The sequence below is a fragment of the Thamnophis sirtalis genome, unplaced genomic scaffold, assembly GCF_051295495.1.
Source record: "Thamnophis sirtalis isolate CommonGarterSnake01/CBP01778 unplaced genomic scaffold, rThaSir2_p1.2 scaffold_2, whole genome shotgun sequence".
NCBI classification, from domain to species: Eukaryota; Metazoa; Chordata; class Lepidosauria; order Squamata; family Natricidae; genus Thamnophis; species Thamnophis sirtalis.
The window spans coordinates 35,039,761-35,057,016 of NW_028261382.1; the positions used below are offsets into that span (position 1 = coordinate 35,039,761).

General features: G+C 46.4%; 1 protein-coding gene across 4 annotated transcripts; it reads left to right on the top strand.

Moving 5' to 3' along the window:
* The first annotated feature begins 2,081 nt into the window (after positions 1–2,081).
* LOC106552692 (glycosyltransferase family 92 protein BAH-4) lies at positions 2,082–17,256 on the top strand. 4 transcript variants are annotated; one of them, XM_014071028.2, is made up of 2 exons: positions 2,082–2,360; positions 12,567–17,256. In XM_014071028.2, the coding sequence occupies exon 2, from the start codon at positions 12,633–12,635 to the stop codon at positions 13,989–13,991; it is 1,359 nt and encodes a 452-aa protein (XP_013926503.2). In that variant the 5' UTR covers positions 2,082–2,360; positions 12,567–12,632; the 3' UTR covers positions 13,992–17,256. The 4 variants fall into 4 exon arrangements, with proteins under 4 accessions (XP_013926503.2, XP_013926501.2, XP_087560872.1 ...); XM_014071026.2 differs by having other exon boundaries at positions 2,083–2,368; XM_087704746.1 differs by lacking the exon at positions 2,082–2,360 and adding an exon at positions 4,841–5,005.

The following is a 17,256-nucleotide window of genomic DNA, read 5'->3' on the forward strand; positions in this document are numbered from 1 at the left end:
CCCGACAAGCTCCGGAGCAGGGATCCTACGAGGTACTAGAGACTCTCGGATAACAATGGCCACACCCCCACCCCTTCTCTGAGCTCTCGGCTGATGGAGCACCTGAAAACCCTCTGGGCACATCTCTACGAGGGGGACTCCTCCCTCCGGGCCCAGCCAGGTTTCAGTAATACATGCCAGGTCTGCCCTCTTGTCTAAAATTAAGTCCCGGACGAGAGGAGCCTTGTGAACTACAGACCTGGCATTTAGCGACAACAGCCTGAGACCAGGGCCCTGATTACTCGCGCCATCTGGCCTTGGAGTGGGACTCATAGGGCCGGAAGGAGGGATCTCTGTAATGTAGCGAGCCCTCCTTCCCCGGTAATGGCCAGCCCTAAAGTCCCCGCCATATCTGCCCCTCCCTGTTAAGACCGTAATGCTCCGGCCCACTCCCGTATCCGTAGTTCCATCAACCACCCCTATGGCTCCCGCGTTCCTCGACAGACCCTCCGAATCAAACACACTCATTTGTTCACCCAAGCAGTCCCCACGTAGTAATTAAAACACATAGAATACAGTAATAATAGGATAATAAAAAGTGGAATCATTCACTCAATCACATGCAGGTCCCATACACTCACCATACCAGTTAAAAATTGCGCAACCATACAAAGTTCGTACAAGGCTTGTGCCAGGATAGGAGAAGAGGTCTTAATGTTCTTAGCCTTCTCCTCTGCAAGGTCCAGTAGAGAGGGCAAGGTCCAAAGAGGGCTCCTCCGCCCCTCTCCCTTCCTCCGAGTCCCAAAAAGGTGCCCAAGGCCAAAGGTCCAAAGTCCGTGTTGGGCGAGGTGGTTGCAAATGGAGGGGGCAGGGCGTAAACGCCAGATTTTAACAAGCAATAGCTTCGTAGTCTCACCCCCTCCAGGTCAGGATGTAACCCAAAACAAAAGCCAACAACAGTCCATGGAAGGTATGTAGATGGTATGCAGGGGAGTGTCTTGTCTTCCCCCTCTCCTATAGGCCTGAGGGGGTCCAAAGTCTGGGGGTGGTTGGAACAGGTTGAGAGAGAGGAGAGGGGTGCGTCAGTTGTTAAAACGCCAAGTCCCCACCCATATTTCTGCCATCCTCTATCGCTCCTTCCGTAAAACGAATGCACCGCAAAAACACAGTCCATGGCATCCTAAGAGTTGTAATTAGGTGGGCGCTATCCGAGTTGGTATTCCAGGGGCAGTGACGGGTGGCAATGCGGTCGAAGGAGGTCGGATGTTAAAGGGCCAAAAACAGATGGTCACAGGCCAGGATAGTGGAGAGGCAATGTTAGGCAAGGGAACAGGAGGAGGCTTCGCAGCAGCGAAGGCAAACAGAAGAAAGGCTATTGCCAAAGGACAAAGCCCGGACACAAAGAGCGAAGGGGAGAGGCTGCGACGACAATGACGAGGGAGCCGAGCGAAATGGAGGGAAGGGGGGGGCATCTAAGGAGGGCTACGGCGGTGGCAACCACAGCCAGCCAAAAGGAATATGACTTGTAGCAATAGCAACAGCAGACTTATATACCGCTTCATAGGGCTTTCAGCCCTCTCTAAGCGGTTTACAGAGTCAGCATATTGCCCCCACAGTCTGGGTCCTCATTTCACCCACCTCGGAAGGATGGAAGGCTGAGTCAACCTTGAGCCGGTGAGATTTGAACCGCCGAACTGCAGTTAGCAGTCAGCTGAAGTGGCCTGCAGTACTGCACTCTAACCACTGCACCACCTCAGCTCTAGGCCTGGCACCAGGTAGACCAGGTAGCCCTGCTTGTGCCAGCACTCCTGCCTGCCCTCCATCCTTCCCAGGGGCTGTCTGGTGGTCCAGAACCCCCAGTCCCATTTCTAAAAGCCCCTCCTGGCACAGGGCCAGGTCCCATCAAGGGCAGCTGGGAGACTCTCTCCGTGATTCTGCCCTCTCCCAAGGATTCCTGTGTCCCGAGCCACATACCCATATCTTCCAACACCTAACAAAACACAGCGAGACAAACACAGGCATGCAAACACATGCTCACACACATGCCAGGCACCAGCAAAAAGAGGAAGCAAAAGAGAAGCCAGCCTATATGCCTCCCCTTCATCCAACCTAACAGGGATAGTTCCCTCCCACCAGCTAGCTACAGCGAAGAGAGAAAAACCAGTCACCACAGAGGCATTTAAAGTCCTGTTTCCTTAGCTCAGAGTCCAGGTAAAGTCATATTTTGCTCCTGTGCCGCTTAAGACAGGATGAGGAAAGGACTTCAGAAACAGAAGAGGGAGCTGACTCACCTCTTCCTGTTGTGTGATAGAGGCTGAAAGAGATGCACGCCGAGCAGCAGAGGCATAGAAAATGAAAAGGCTGCCGATCCTTGGAGCGATGTGAGTAGGTGAGTTTTGCCAGCTAGCTGCGAAGCAGGAGTGGTGGGGCTGGAAGCGGAGATGGGGTTTTTTTTTCCAAGGATGGCTGAGGGATCCGGAGAAGAACTTCCCAAGGTGTCTTCCAACTCTGCTACGAAGCGACTGTGAAATTGTTGTGGCTGGCTCTTCCACTGCCTTAAGTGGAACAACTTGCCTCCAGAAGTTGTGAATGCTCCAACACCGGAAGATGCTGGACAGCCATTTGTCTGAAGTGGTGTAGGGTTTCCTGCCTAGGCAGGGGGCTGGACTAGAAGACCCCCAAGGTCCCTTCCAACTCTCTTATTCCATTCTAAACTTAAAGAGAGGTTGGTGGCAGGAAGAGACTCAGCTCAGTTCTGAAAGTAGCATGCTTTGCTGATTGCCTATCGTAGTTAAAAGTTCTGTCTGTTAGGAGATGCCTTAAATACAACTTGAGAACAGAGATCTAACCAGAGCTGTTAAAACTAATTAAGGTGCCACCCGATCTAGAATTAAGGAGTAATTTCCAGACAGTGAGAACAATTAATCAGGATGTTGCCTCCAGAAGTTGTGGGCGCGCCATCATTGGAGGTTTTCAAGAAGAGACTGGCCAGCCATGTGTCTGAAAGTAGACTTTCCTGCTTGAGCTGGGGGTTGGACTAGAAGACCTCCAAGGCCCCTTCCCACTCTTTGTTATTCTGAGATTGAGAGACCTTTCTGGTGCCTTTCCACACACATCTGCTGCTTGAACAGGGGGCTGGACTAGAAGACCTCCAAAGTCCCTTCTAGCTCTATTCTATTCCTCAGCTAAAGATTGGTGAGATGTCCAAGTTTTAAAGACAATAAATAAATAACAAGTTGTGGGGGAAGAGAGCATCTAACTGCCCCTACCTTCTAAATTTCAGGAGCAGAGAGTTAATTGGTTAACAATGGATGAGCTAATCCGTAACCCATTCGCCACTTTCTCTCTCTCTTCCCTTCAGCAATTAAAGAGGTAGAAGGGAGTGTAGAGAAATAAAAAGAAGAAACAGGGGGCAATCAAAGCAACTCCTTCGCCACCCTTAAGCCATATGGATAATTAATAAAACATTTCTCATTTTAGACTGAAGCAGGTTGGGGGGGGGCAGAAGATCAAATCCGTCCCGAGGTTCAAATAATTTAATAGTGAGTGATTGCTTGGGGGTGGGAGAGGTGGCAACGTTAGTTCAACTAGGGTAAGATTGGAGGGGGGCCTTGGTTGCAGGTAGCCATTTCCCTGCGTCTTCAATCAGAATAGAAGGGACCTTGGAGGTCTTCTAGTCCAACCCACCCTCCCTGCTCCGGCAGATCCTATGCCCGTGATGGCGAACCTGTGGCAGAAGTGCCCGCTGCTCTTTTGGGTTCCAGCTGGTCGTCAACCACAAGGGAGCCCGGAAGACCAGGCGCATATGTGCGCGCTTGGAAAGCGGAAGCTCAACTCTCCACCTCTCTGGGCATGCCAGCCGTCAACGTTCCTCTTCCGATTTACGGAGCTCCCTGCGTACGCCCGCCCACTCCCATTTCACCACTCGGTGCCAAAAAGGTTCTCCAACACTGTCCTATACCAGGGGTCGGCAACCTTAGACACTCGAAGAGCCATAAAGCAATAGCAGTTAGACTTATATACCGCTTCATAGGGCTTTCAGCCCTCTCTAAGCGGTTTACAGAGTCAGCATATTGCCCCCAACAACAATCTGGGTCCTCATTTTACCCACCTCGGAAGGATGGAAGGCTGAGTCAACCTTGAGCCGGTGAGATTAGAACAGCCGAACTGCAGAACTGCAGTCAGCTGAAGTAGCCTGCAGTGCTGCATTTAACCACTGCGCCACCTCGGTCCTAACCAGAACACCTCTGTTCAATTATGGAGATGACCAGAAGTTCGGTTCTCCCATCATAGAGTTTCCTCCTAGTGCAGCATCCTTTTTCCTCTACCTGTCCTAACCAAAAGCCCTATCAATTGTGGAGCCGCAGCAGAGGGTACTTGTACTTGTACTTGACACCTCTTCACCCATCGTGGGTATAGGCGACTTCCATGGAAATTTGACGCCACTGTTTTCGGTCATGGGCTAGGGTTGTCAGGTGGTGCAGCCAGTCGCTATTATATGATTTTCGGTAAGATTGAATGGGTGCATGACTATATCTTCGGCTTTCCGTTTGAAGTGACGCAGAGTGGTTAGACGAACACCTCCTTTTGGCCGTTTCCAGGTCGGACCAGGCTCTGCAAGCAGGGAAATTTTTGGGATTCGATTATCTGGCATTCTCAATGTATGGCCTAGCCAGCGCCAGCGTCTAAGTTCTATAATGGCAGATACATTTTCATTGATATCACATCTTCGGCGGATTTCAGCATTGGATATTCTTTCAGAGTACTTGATTTTCGTAAGTCTACGCAAGCAACGGTTTTGAAATAAGTCCAGTTTGTGTTGATAAGCAACTTTTATTGGCCAGGTTTCACAACCGTATAATAACGTTGGTATGATAGCAGCCTTGTATATACGGACTTTGGTTTTCAGGCGAATGTCTTTCCTAGCCCAGAGTTTCTTGAGTGAGCTTCAGGCAATTGTTGCTTTTTGAATTCTAGCACTTATTTCTGAAGAAACATCTCCATTTCCCGTAATGTTGCTGCCAAGGTAGGTGAAATGATCAACAGCTTCAATTGGTTCATTTTGAATGTGGATGGTTTGGTCGTCTATGTGGTTGCAGCACATCATAAGCTTGGACTTGTTGCCACTAAGGACTAAGCCTAGACTTGCAGCTTCTTTTGCCACTCTATCCACCATGCCTTGTAGTGAATCCAACGAATCTGCGATCAGGGCAATGTCATCGGCGAATGTTAAGTCGGTCAGTATAAAGTTATTTGGGTAGATAATGACTCCTCCCGGTTGATTATCAAGCGCTTTTTCCTCTACCTGTCCTAACCAAAAGCCCTATCAATTGTGGAGCCGCAGCAGAGGGATGAAAGAGCCACATGCGGCTCCAGAGCCGCCCGATTGCTGATCCCTGCCTTATACCATTTCAGACAGGTGGCTTCTTAAGAACCTCCAGGGATGGAGCACCCACAGCTTCTGGTGGCATGCAGTTCCAGTGGTTCATTGTCCTTCCTCCCTGTTAGGAAGTTTGTCCTTCATTCCAGTTTGCTTCTCTCCTTGATTTAGTTTCCATCCTTTGTTTCTTTTCCTGCCTTCTGGCGCTTTGGAGAATAAATTGACCCCCTCCCCTCTTCTTTGGGGCAGCCCCTCAGAATCCTGCTATCATGTCTGTCCATCTGTCTGTCCCCCCCCCCCCAGTCCTTCTTTACTCTAGACTGGCCATATGTTAAACGGCTTTAAAAAAAAATCGAAGATGGTGCACTGTCTTCTCTTTTAGCAAACGTGCTCTTGCAAAATCAGGCAATGGGCATGTTCAGGCTTGGTTTTAGAACTGTTTGAAAAGATTCCTCTTTGAGCTGGCAACAGCAGCCTTTTTTTTAAAAAAAAACGTGATCTCAGCACTTCCAAACTTGGGCTCCTCTGGGCATATTTGATTGTATCTCCCATGTTCGATCGTAAGCATGTCAGGGCAAGGATGACAGGGAGGGAGACGCAGCTTGGGGAAAAATGGCTGCTGTAGCTGGGTGGATTTTCAGACAGAGAGAAAAGGGAGCCTGGGAAATTTCCTTGACAGGACAAACTGTAACACAAAATTTCAATTTTTCTTTACAAATTACGAGCAACTCTCAACTTTTTTTTAGCTGTACTAGAAAAGCTTCTCTACAATGTATGTCTGTCATTTGGCATCTCCTTTTATATATAATTAATGGATTAGTAGGTGCGTGGATCATAGTTGTATAATTTAAAGCAGGGAAGTATCTATTCACTAAATCAAATTCATATAAACGCAGAAGTGCTGTCCAAATTGTCTTAATCTGAATAAATGCAATATTCTCTCTAACAATTCATCCATGGAACGGCTTGCCACCAGAATCTCCAACCCTGGTGGTTTTTAAGAAGAGATTGGCCAACCATTTTGTTTAAAATGGTACAGGTTTTCTGTGAAGTTTCAGACAGTTTTCCTGCCTGAGCAGGGGGTTGGATAGATGACCTCCAAGGACCCTTCCAATTCCGTTATTCTGCTATCCTATAACCCCAGATCAATTCATCCGTGGAACGGCTTGTCTCCAGAAATTGGGGATGCCTCCATCACTGGAGTTTTTAAAGAAGAGATTGGACAACGATTTGCCTGGAACAGTGGTGGGTTTCAAAAAATGTTCCAACCTACTCTGTGGGTGTGGCCTCCTTTGTGGGAGTGGCTTGCTGGCCATGTGTTCTTTCTTTCTTTCTTTCTTTCTTTCTTTCTCTCTCTCTCTCCTTCCTTTCGTCTCTCTGTCCCTTTTTCCTTTTTTTCGTTCATCTCTCTCGCTTTTTCTTTCTATTTTCTTTCTTTTTTTTCTTTATTTCTTTCTTCCTTTCTTTCTCTTTCTCTTTCTGTGTGTCTGTGTGTGTGTGTGTCTGTGTGTGTGTGTCTGTGTGTGTGTGTCAGTGGTGGGTTTCAAAAATTTTTGGAACCTCTTCTGTAGGTGTGGCCTGGTTTCTGGTGGAACCTCTTCTAACCAGTTCGGTAGATTTGACGAACCGGTTCTACCGAACTGGTGCGAACTGGTAGGAACCCACCTCTGGCCTGGAATGGTAGAGGCTTTCTTACTTGAGCAGGACTAGGAGACCTCCGAGGCCACTTCCAACCTCTTTGTTATTCTGTTCTACCTCTCGCTTTGAAATTGGGTGGACGAAATCAATGCGGAGAAATCTCACCCAGCAATCAAAGCTGCATTGTTCTCTTGGCAATGTGGAAGCCGTTTTTCTGGTCTGCTCAGCAGATTTATTCTTACAAGTGCTTCCTAACAAAAAGGTGACAGATTCCAGAGGCCAGAGGTGGAAACCTGCTGAGCAGAAATAGTCCCGACCAAGAGCAGTGGTGTATTCTACTCGCTTCTCTGCCTGGGTACGGGGCTGCCTGGGGCCGGGAACGATTTTACAGCGTATAGAGAAACAATGCAAATAAGTACACAAGTGCCAGCCTGGCACACAATGGAATCGCATTTAAGGCAACGGTTTAAAGCTGTGCCCATAAGAGCCATGGAGAAAGAGAAATGTCAACCAGGAAAGGAAAATAACGCGCAGCAGGGAAAGAGCTGTTTTTAACGCTTGGCTGGTTCTTGTTGGTGTCGCTGCGTTTTGGAGACAATCGAGCACCAGTTGCGTTGGATAACGTGAGCGGCGGTTACTCTAAACAAGATACAATTGTTTAGAGTACTGGGTGTAAGGAACAGAGAAAAAGTAAGGGAATGTATTTTGGGACAATATCTAGTCTAATGAAAAGAAGGAGAGGGGTGTCAGAATAGCAGCGTGCCGATATTTGAGAGGTTGCCACAAAGAAGAGGGAGCCAAACTATTCTCACCTGAGGGCAGGACAAGAAGCAATGGGTGGAAGCTCATCAAGGAGAGAAGCAACTTAGAACTGAAGAGAAATTCCCTGACAGTTAGAACAATTAACCAGTGGAACTCCTTGCCTCCAGAAGTTGTGAATGCTCCAACACTGGAAGTTTCAAATAAGATGGTGGATAACCATTTGTCTGAAGTGGTGTAGGGTTTCCTGCCTGAACAGGGGGTTGGACTAGAAGACCTCCGAGGTTAGGAATATAATCTAAAGGTTGGGTTGGCAATATATAAATCATGCAACAATGTTGTAGCTGTTTCTTTAAATTATACTGTAAAATGTGATTGGTGGCTGTTTTCCTCAATCGGCCATAAGAGGGAGCCAGAACGACTGTTAGCTCTCTGTTTTGTTAGATGTTGGGCTGATCTAATCTGAGTGTTTTGGAAGTTGGCTGTTAGAAAGTGCCGTGAGCTATTGTAAGTTTTGCAACTGCTAGCAAACTTTGAGTACCAGACTGTTTATATGTTTATGGACTATGTTATTTGGATTATCCCTTAACGGAAAGACTTTGATGACTGACTGACTTATCCGTGTATGACTTGGGCTGTTTGATGGACTCTGATACCTCTAAAGAGCCGAGGTGGCGCAGTGGTTAGGGTGCAGTACTGCAGGCCACTTCAGCTGACTGTTATCTGCAGTTCAGCGGTTCTAATCTCACCGGCTCAAGGTTGACTCAGCCTTCCATCCTTCCGAGGTGGGTGAAATGAGGACCCAGACTGTGGGGGCGATATGCTGACTCTGTAAACCGCTTAGAGAGGGCTGAAAGCCCTATGAAGCGGTATATAAGTCTAACTGCTATTGCTATTGCTATTTCCACGAAAGTAAAAGCCTATTGAAACTGCAGTGTCTCTGTATGCTGGTTTGTGTGTTCTCCAACACAACTCTCACAATGCTTTGCTGAATGTACTCGCTCTCCCAACAGGAAGCTTACCTAACACCTTCCAAATGGTCCAAAACCCAACCAATTGATAGCATATGCTGACAGTAAAAGCTGATTCCAGGAACAGGGAAATTTCTTCATCCACTGACTTGCTTCAAATGGTATAGTGCAGGACTCGGTGACCTTAAAAACTCAAAGAACCATTTGGATTCGCTTCCCACAAAAAAGAAAAGATCGGGAGCCACAAAACCTACCTGGGGGTCAAAAAGCTCAATAATTCACATGCCAGTGGGTTTTTCACGTTGGCAGTTGTGACACATATTTTGAGCCCCAGAGAGTTGGAGAAGAGGGATGAAAAAGCCACATGCAGCTCAGAGCATTCCCTGCCCCAGCAGTGGGTCAAGGTCCTTTCCAATTCGGTTATTCTGTTAAAGTATAACTCCATATCAATTAAGCCCTGGAACGGCTTGCCTCCCAAAATTGTGGGTGCAACACTGGTAGTTTTTAAGAAGAGATTAGACAACCATTTATCTGGAATGGTGTAGGGTCTCCTGCTTAAGCGGTGGGTTGGACTAGAAGACCTCTAAGGTCCCTGCCAACTCTGTTGTTCTTTTTTAAAAAATAGTATTTACTGAATTTTCGAACATTTAAAAGACCAAACACAAAACACAAATGTATACTTATAACATCAATATCTTTCGGAACAATCCTATTTACAAAAAAATCTATCTCTATATCACTATCCTAAGCTATATCCTTATTTAAACACACTCTATATATTATACCTTCACCATTTATACTTTAAGTTTTACGTTTACTCTCAAGCCAGGAATACCATCTATTCTAAATTTGATAATACTCGGCTTCTTCCCTCTCCATTTCCATAGACTATCCATTTCTGCACGTTCGTAGATTTTCCTTCTTATAATTGGGTCTGTTTGTTTCCAGTTCTGTGCTAAAACTATTCTACTTGCAGTTAATATATGTAATGTAATGTTATTCTGTTAAGTAACTGAAAAATTACAGAAGCTTGGGATCAAATACACAGATTAGAAACAGATGAACTATCCTTAGAAATTCTCACAGACATTTACAGATTGGTCCCCACTGGGACAAATATCCTGCAGAAAACTCTTGTTTGTATAGTCCTAGAGTCCTTGGGGCAAATCAGTTTTGGCTCCTTTGCAAAAGCCAAAATTCAATGTGAGGGCATCAGAGGGCATCCTAGCAACGGACGTGACGTTGGAAGGAAAGGTGGGTGGTTCACCTCAGTTAAGGAACTGCCAAAAAAGTTTTTGTGTTGCTTCAGAAGAAGTTGAGAGGTTGGACTGTGAGGATCTCAGATTTACGTAGCCTCAAGCCACAATCTAACATTTTGCAAAGAATCGGTCACTGAGGTTTTTAAAAAAATAAGACATAGGTAAGTGCATTTGAAATATGGCTGTTATGCATAGCAACTTGTAAAACTTCACCTCTGGCCTGTCTTTCATTTTAGGTTGAGCTCAAATGTATCCTCAAAGGATAAATTGGCCTTCCTTTGTCAAATTTATCCATTATACAGATTATTAAACTGGTGAAGTAGCTACTAGTTAAAAATAGAATGCAATTAGCTCTCAATTGTGCCTCTGTAAAAAAGGAATTGGTGGCTCAATCGTTAAGACACTGAGTTTGTCGATCAGAAAGATCAGCAGTTTGGCGGTTCAAATCCCCGTGATTTGTTCCAGTTTCTGCCAACTTAGCAGTTCAAAAGCACGTGAAATGCAAGTAGAAAAATAGGGACCACTTTTGGTGGGAAGGTAGCAGCATTCTGTGCACCTTCGGCATTTAGTCATACCGGTCACATGACCATAGAGGCGTCTTTGGACAGCGCTGGCTCTTCAGCTTTGAAACGGAGATGAGCAGCGGCCCCTAGAGTCGGGAACAACTAGCACAGATGTGCAAGGGGAACCTTTACCTTAAAAAGAAAGCTGGACAAAAGGAGAAAAGACGGGTGGGGCAATTGGTGAGCCAGCCAGTCAATGAGCGGTGAGCGGAGCTGGAACCGGTTCTAAACGGCATGGTAGATTTGTGGAACCTCTTCTATAGAGGAGGTTAGAACTGGCAGGAACCCAGCCCTGATTCAAATGTTAAAATGAAATGCAAACCCTTTTGTTTCATAGGAAAGAGTTGTAGGGAATCCTCACCTTACGACCACAACCTCCTTCTCTGCCGTCCCCTTCTTCTTCTTTTGCCCTCCGTCCTTCCCAGCATGAGGCTCTTCTCCAGGGAGTCCTTCCTTCTCATTAGGTGGCCAAAGTACTTGAGTTTCCTCTTCAGGATCTGGCCTTCTAGAGAGCAGCCAGGGTTGATCTCCTCTAGGACTGACCGGTTGGATGGCCTTGCAGTCCAAGGGACTCAATGCAGGAGTCTTCTCCAGCATCAGAGTTCATAGTTTAGTGAGTGGTCGTAAGTGAAGGGCCACCTGTATGTTAATTGTCCCCAGTTCTTTCAAGTTAAGGGACGGTGACTTGTAACTTGTATTACAAAAAAAAAGGATGTAAAACGCATTTGATGGCACAACATAACAGAAAATAATCTGGTTGTGTGCATACACAAAAATGGGGTTTCTTAATCGGGTCCCTTCTGCATCTGTATCGCAAAGGATGGGGTCTTCTTTGCCCCATTAGAGCTTAATTTGCATGGTTTGGTTTCCTCTTTTATTTTTGAAGCCTTCTCTGGGAGAGTCCAGATTGTGGCTAGCCAAATTTTTCTTCACTTCACCTTGCTTCAATTCCGCCTGTTTTGACTTTTTTCCTGCCATTTTCAGACAGTTGCATTGTGCAATAACGAATAACCTTGCAGGGCACAAATAGATAGGTAAAATCTTCTCTCTCTCTCTCTCTCTCTCTCTCTCTCATTCTCTCTCTCTCCCCCCCCCCCCAGGCTTTTCCTCAATTTACCTTTTTGGCTTCTGAATTTTTCTGGAGTTTCCATGAGCTCAGCTTCCCCTCCCCTCCTTTCTCCTTCCCTTCTTTCTTCATAAGACAAGGTCACCAAACCATTCTAAGGCTTGATCCTTCCCTTCCCTCAATGTCACCAAGCCTTTCTAGCGATTGATTTCTCTTTATTTATTTCTTAAATGTATTTAATAAAGAAATATTAAATGTATTTATTTGTTGGCTGCCCATCTCCCTTTCCTTCTCTAGCTTTCCTCTCCCCTCCTCTCCTTCCCTATTCCCTTGCCTTTCCTCCCTAGCTTTCCTTAACTTTCCTATCCTTCTTTCCTTTCTCTTCCTCATCCATTAATTTCCTTCCCTTCCCTTCCCTCAATGTCAATAAGCCTTTCTAATGATTGATTTCTCTTCTCTTTATTTATTAAATGAATTGGCTGCCCATCTCTTCCTTTCCTTTCCTCTTCCTTCCCTCCCCTTCCTCCTTCCTCCCCTTCCTCCTTCCTTCCCTTCCTCCTTCCTTCCCTTCCTCCCCTTTCCTTCCTCTTTCCTTCCCTCCCTTCCCTTCCCCCTTGTTTCCCTTCCCTCAAGCGGTTCTAATCTTTGATCTCCCTTTTGCAAGAAAGTTAACTCCTTGCTAACTTTTCCATGTCCCCCTTTGCTAGCAACTCTCCACCCACTACAAAAATTCTTGCTGTTCTTCATTGGTTTCCCCCACCTCCCTTTTATTTTTAGTGGCAGATGACTTCATGCCTTGATGTAACCCTCATTTCTTATCTAGATGGTCAAAACAGGAAGAACTGAAAAGATTCCCCAAAAGATTGGGGATGTCTCTTGCAAAACAAGCAACAACATGATGGCATCTCTCACTCTTTCTCTTCCTCCCCCCCCTTCTTTTCTTCTTATTAGACCAAATGAAATGAAATACTGAACAATCAACCATCAAGCAATCAAGCATCTGCAAGAGCTTTGGGAATGTTCATCTGTGGGAGAAAAAACATCTCGCCCCTTCAAATTTGCGGCTTTCTTTTCCTCTTAACGTTATGCCTTGTGTCGTATTATTGGAAGAAAAGCCAAGACTGGACGTTGAACATGTCCACCGCGAAGCAAGAGGAACCTCCTAGCAGTTTTTGCAAAGGCTGGCTCGCCAAGGATACCATCACCCCACTCCGGGATAAACACACTTTTATCATCGCCCCTTATTCTGACAGGCGACAGGGAAATTTCGTCCGCGTCCTGAGCATCATCCACCATGAAAAGGTCAAGAAGCTTTACTGCCTCTTTTGCTGCGAGAACAGCCGTGAGATTCAGACCGTACAAGGAGAAATCGACCAGCACCAAGACCGCTTCGGTTTCCCCTACGTCACTGCAGATGTGCTTTGTCTCCAGCCAGAAAACTGCCATGCTCGCTTTATCTCTGTCCACCCTGGGAATCCAGAGCCGGAATCAAGCTCCTTGCCCCTATTCCCCATCCGAAACCTCTATCCGGAAAAACCCGCTCTGGATTTCACGATCTGCGTGTCCACCATGTTTGGGAAATACGATAACGTCTTGCAGTTTGTGCAGTCCATGGAGCTGTACAGGCTTCTGGGGGCCCAAAGAGTGACGATATACAAGCACAGTTGCAGCCCACTCATGGAGAAAGTCCTGGATTATTACATCTCTCAAGGCATTGTGGAAATTATCCCTTGGCCCATCGATTCTTACCTGAACGTTTCCACCCACTGGCATTACTCCATGGAAAAGAAAGATTTTGGCTACTACGGGCAACTTGCGACCCTGAACGACTGCGTTTACCACAACATGTTTAAAAGCAGGTATCTCTTGATGATTGACCCCGATGAGTTCATTCTTCCGGTGAAGGATGCCGACTGGAAGTCCCTCATGGAAAGATTGGAAAAGGAACATCCAGGAATTGGGGTATTTTTATTCGAAAACTATGTCTTCCGCCGGACAGTGTTCTCCAAGACTCCTTTCGACTTTTCGTCCTGGGCAACGGTGCCGGGGATTAACGTCTTTGAACACATTCACAGGGAACCCAACGACATTCACAGTTTCAATAACATGAAAATGATTCTGGATCCAACCAGAGTCATTCAGACCTCGGTCCATTCTGTCCTCAAGCAGAATGGAGACTCCGTTAAAGTCCACTACAGCCTCGCCTTTAACTTCCACTGCAGGATCCCCGAACGTAAGGATCTGCCCGATACAGACTTAGTTCGAAACCCAATCTTCTGGAGATACAACAAAACATTGATACCAAAAGTTAACGAAGTCTTGTTTCAAACCGGTATTTTGGGGGCCCGTGACCTGAAGCAGAAGGAAAAAAGTTGATGCCTTCGTCAAGAACATCTGTGTTTCTGTACATGGCTGTGGGTGTGTATGTGGGCATGTGTGCACACTCACATCTACACATGAAAAGAGGATAGCTTTCCGATTCAGGTTAATGTCAGGATTCCAAATAGCATCCGAAATTAAATCAGAGTCCAAGGCAAAGTATTACTCAAAGTTCCAATTATTAAGAGAGCCATGTTGGCACATCTGGGAAAACCCGAATCTGAAAGCTTCTTGGTTCTCCCCACCCAGTTGAAAGTTCAAGATCTTGCCCTCACATCCACAAGTCCATCACATGGTCCAATCTGCCACTGCCCCGCTTGCAGTTCCACCCATCCAATTCTGGTCAGGTGCAGAGACAAAGGATGGCCTTGGCTTTCTAGAAAGAATTTTGCTATGGCTACATCGCATCTAACTTCATTACAATCCCTCCTCCCAATTTCCCACAATAGCAAATGCATAGCAGAGTAATAGAAAGTGTGGCAGGCCGAAGATCCAAGAAAAGATGGCTGCAGACTTGACAGATACCTTGTTTCCCCAAAAACAAGACCTCCCTGGATAATAAGTCTAATTGGGCTTTTGAGCGCATGTGCTAAAATCAGCCCTCCCCTGAAAATAAGCCCTCCCCAAAAATATTGCAATGCAGCAGCAGCCATGAGGTGACCACGCTCACCACCTCCTGCACCTCAAAATGAATAAGACCTCCCCAAAAATAAGATTAGTGTTTATTTCGGGGGTCAAAAGAAAATAAGATCCTGTCTTATTTTCGGGGAAACATGGTAGGAATCATCTCAGATTTACCCAGGGTTCAATGGGAGGGTTAGAGGTCACTTTCTTGTGTCCATGTAGGGATTCCAGACTAATTCTGTGCTTGACTCCTCCCTCTCCCCAGCTAGGCCAGTCTCTCTCCAACATACAACTACACACACAAACACACATTCCTTGATTGGATGATCTACCTCTCAATCTTGATGTTATTTCAAAAAATATATATGCTCATTTTGGGGTAGCGCCCTAATCTTAAACCGCTTTTCGTGGAAAAGATAGGTGGCTAGTCCTTTGATGGTGGTTATTGAAACTTTAACTGCAGGTAGTCCTCAACTTATGACCACAACTCAGCCCCATGTTTCTGCCGTTAAGTGAAACATTTGTTAAGTGAGTGGCCCCATTTTACGATCTTGCGGGCCACCGTTTTCAAGTGAATGACCAAAGTTGTTCAGTTAGCAACCTGGCTATTAAGTGAATCTGACTGTCCCCATGAAGGTCACAGAAGGGGAACACATGACCCCAGGACAAGACAACTGTCATAAATATGAATCACTCCCCAAACACCGGAATTTTTATCGCGTGACCACTAAGGCCAGAAGTGTGAAAAACAACCCTAAATCACTTTTTTTCCAATCCCGTTGGTCACTTCGGATGGTCATTAAATGAAATGTTGTAAGTCGAGGACTGCCTGTGTTTCACCATACCTTGGTTGGAGGGTTAGTTTTCACCTGTAATGTTTTAGTGTGTTCTCATTCTGTAGCGTTCTCTTTAATTTATTATGGGCTCGTTCCATTTTTAGAAATTCGCTGCTGTAGTGGAACTTGATCACAATCTTTGGTGTGTTCAATCTCCTTGAATCAATGGGAACGGTGTTTAATATGTTTAAGCTTATTAAGCAGGGTAGGGGTGTCAAACTTGATTTCATCAGGGTTGAATTTGACCTTTGGGGGTGTGTGTGGCTTTGGGCAGTGTGGGCCAGGGCAACATCACTTGTTCTGACTGAGGCTTCCCGAGACCGTGAAACAAACTTCTTCTCCCGACAAAAAAACCCTTTTATTAATTGACTTTGAATTCTGCTCATTCACTTCCAGCAAAGTCTTTCGAGGGAGGATTTATGGTCACAGACCTTCTCTGGCTTGGAGAGCTGAAAGGCCGATCTCTGCAAAACTTGGCAAGGATTCTCGGAGAGTCACGAACCAATGAAGCGAACTAATGGTCTCCTGCAAACTCCACTCCCCTTTCGCTCCTTTTTCATTTCCTCTGGGAGGGGGCATTCATCGTCCACCTGTGGCCTTACTCCCAAGTCGACCGCTGTTCTTTAGCTCTTCCCTTCGTCTGGCAACTCTGCACATGCGCATACCGGGAACAGGCTCCAGCTGTTCTTCTGCCTAACTGATGTCTGATTCCGAAGGCAGTTGATAACTGGCATACGGCTCTGGCCCCCTCTCTGCCTCCGACACAGAGCCCTCATCCGAGCCTTCCCCAGACTCCAGGACTGACCCATCTTCCTCCCCAACCTCCTCACTGTCTGAATCTGCTGCCAGCTCTACTGGTCGCTGGCGGGCCACAACATCACTTATGTTTGGGGTGCCTGTGGCATCCCAAGTGCTCTGTCAGCAAAAATAGGCTCCCGAGCTCCGTTTTCCTCTGTGACAGCTTCCTGCAACCAGTGGTGGCTTTCTATTTTTTCCCCGTTTGCTCGTTCTCCTGTGTACGCCCACGCGTATGCGCAACACTGACTCCCACGGCCATGACTACCGGTTCGCCCGATCCAGCAGGCAACCCACCTTTGCCTGCAATCCTCTGCCAGCTAAAATGGAGCTCGGAGGCCTTGAGTTTGACACACCCCTGAATCAGGGGAAAGAAGACAGCTCTTCCAATCCATGGTGTCCACCTTTTGCAGCTTGGCACCTGGCCCAGTGCGATGTGTTTTTGTGTGCGTGGCAGGCAGGCACATGCATGCCCACAGCTCCGTTGGTGCATGCAATGTCAAGTCAAGCTTCGTGTTTGAGTGCCGGGTGGTTACATTCACGGATGAAGTTCCTTGTGTTCGCACATAAAGCTCTCCTTGTGCAAATGGAGCTCTGCACGCAAGCACCACCACCACCTTTTCAAGTGCCTTTCTGTTTGCACACTAGTCTGCCGTTCAAGTGAGTCAAGCTTTGCACACGCTTGTCCATCGCATGGCCCGGTTTCAAACAGTCCGTGGCCCGATAGCGGGAATAGCGTTCTAACCGATCTGTATTTGATTGATAAAATGGGAAGCCAGAGGGAGAAAGAAAAAAATATTTCAATGTACTCAGGGCAAAATTCTGTCATAGTGTCATGAGGATAAATATTTTTGTTCAGTTGTCAAAGTTGCGTTATTGGAAACGGGGCGATGAGGCTTGTATCCTATTCGTGTTTATGATTTTCTGTTAAATGGATAAAAAAATCTCTTTCCAAAGATACAGGAACTTTGAAGGACAATAAATTTACGGATCCAGTCTCTTGACAA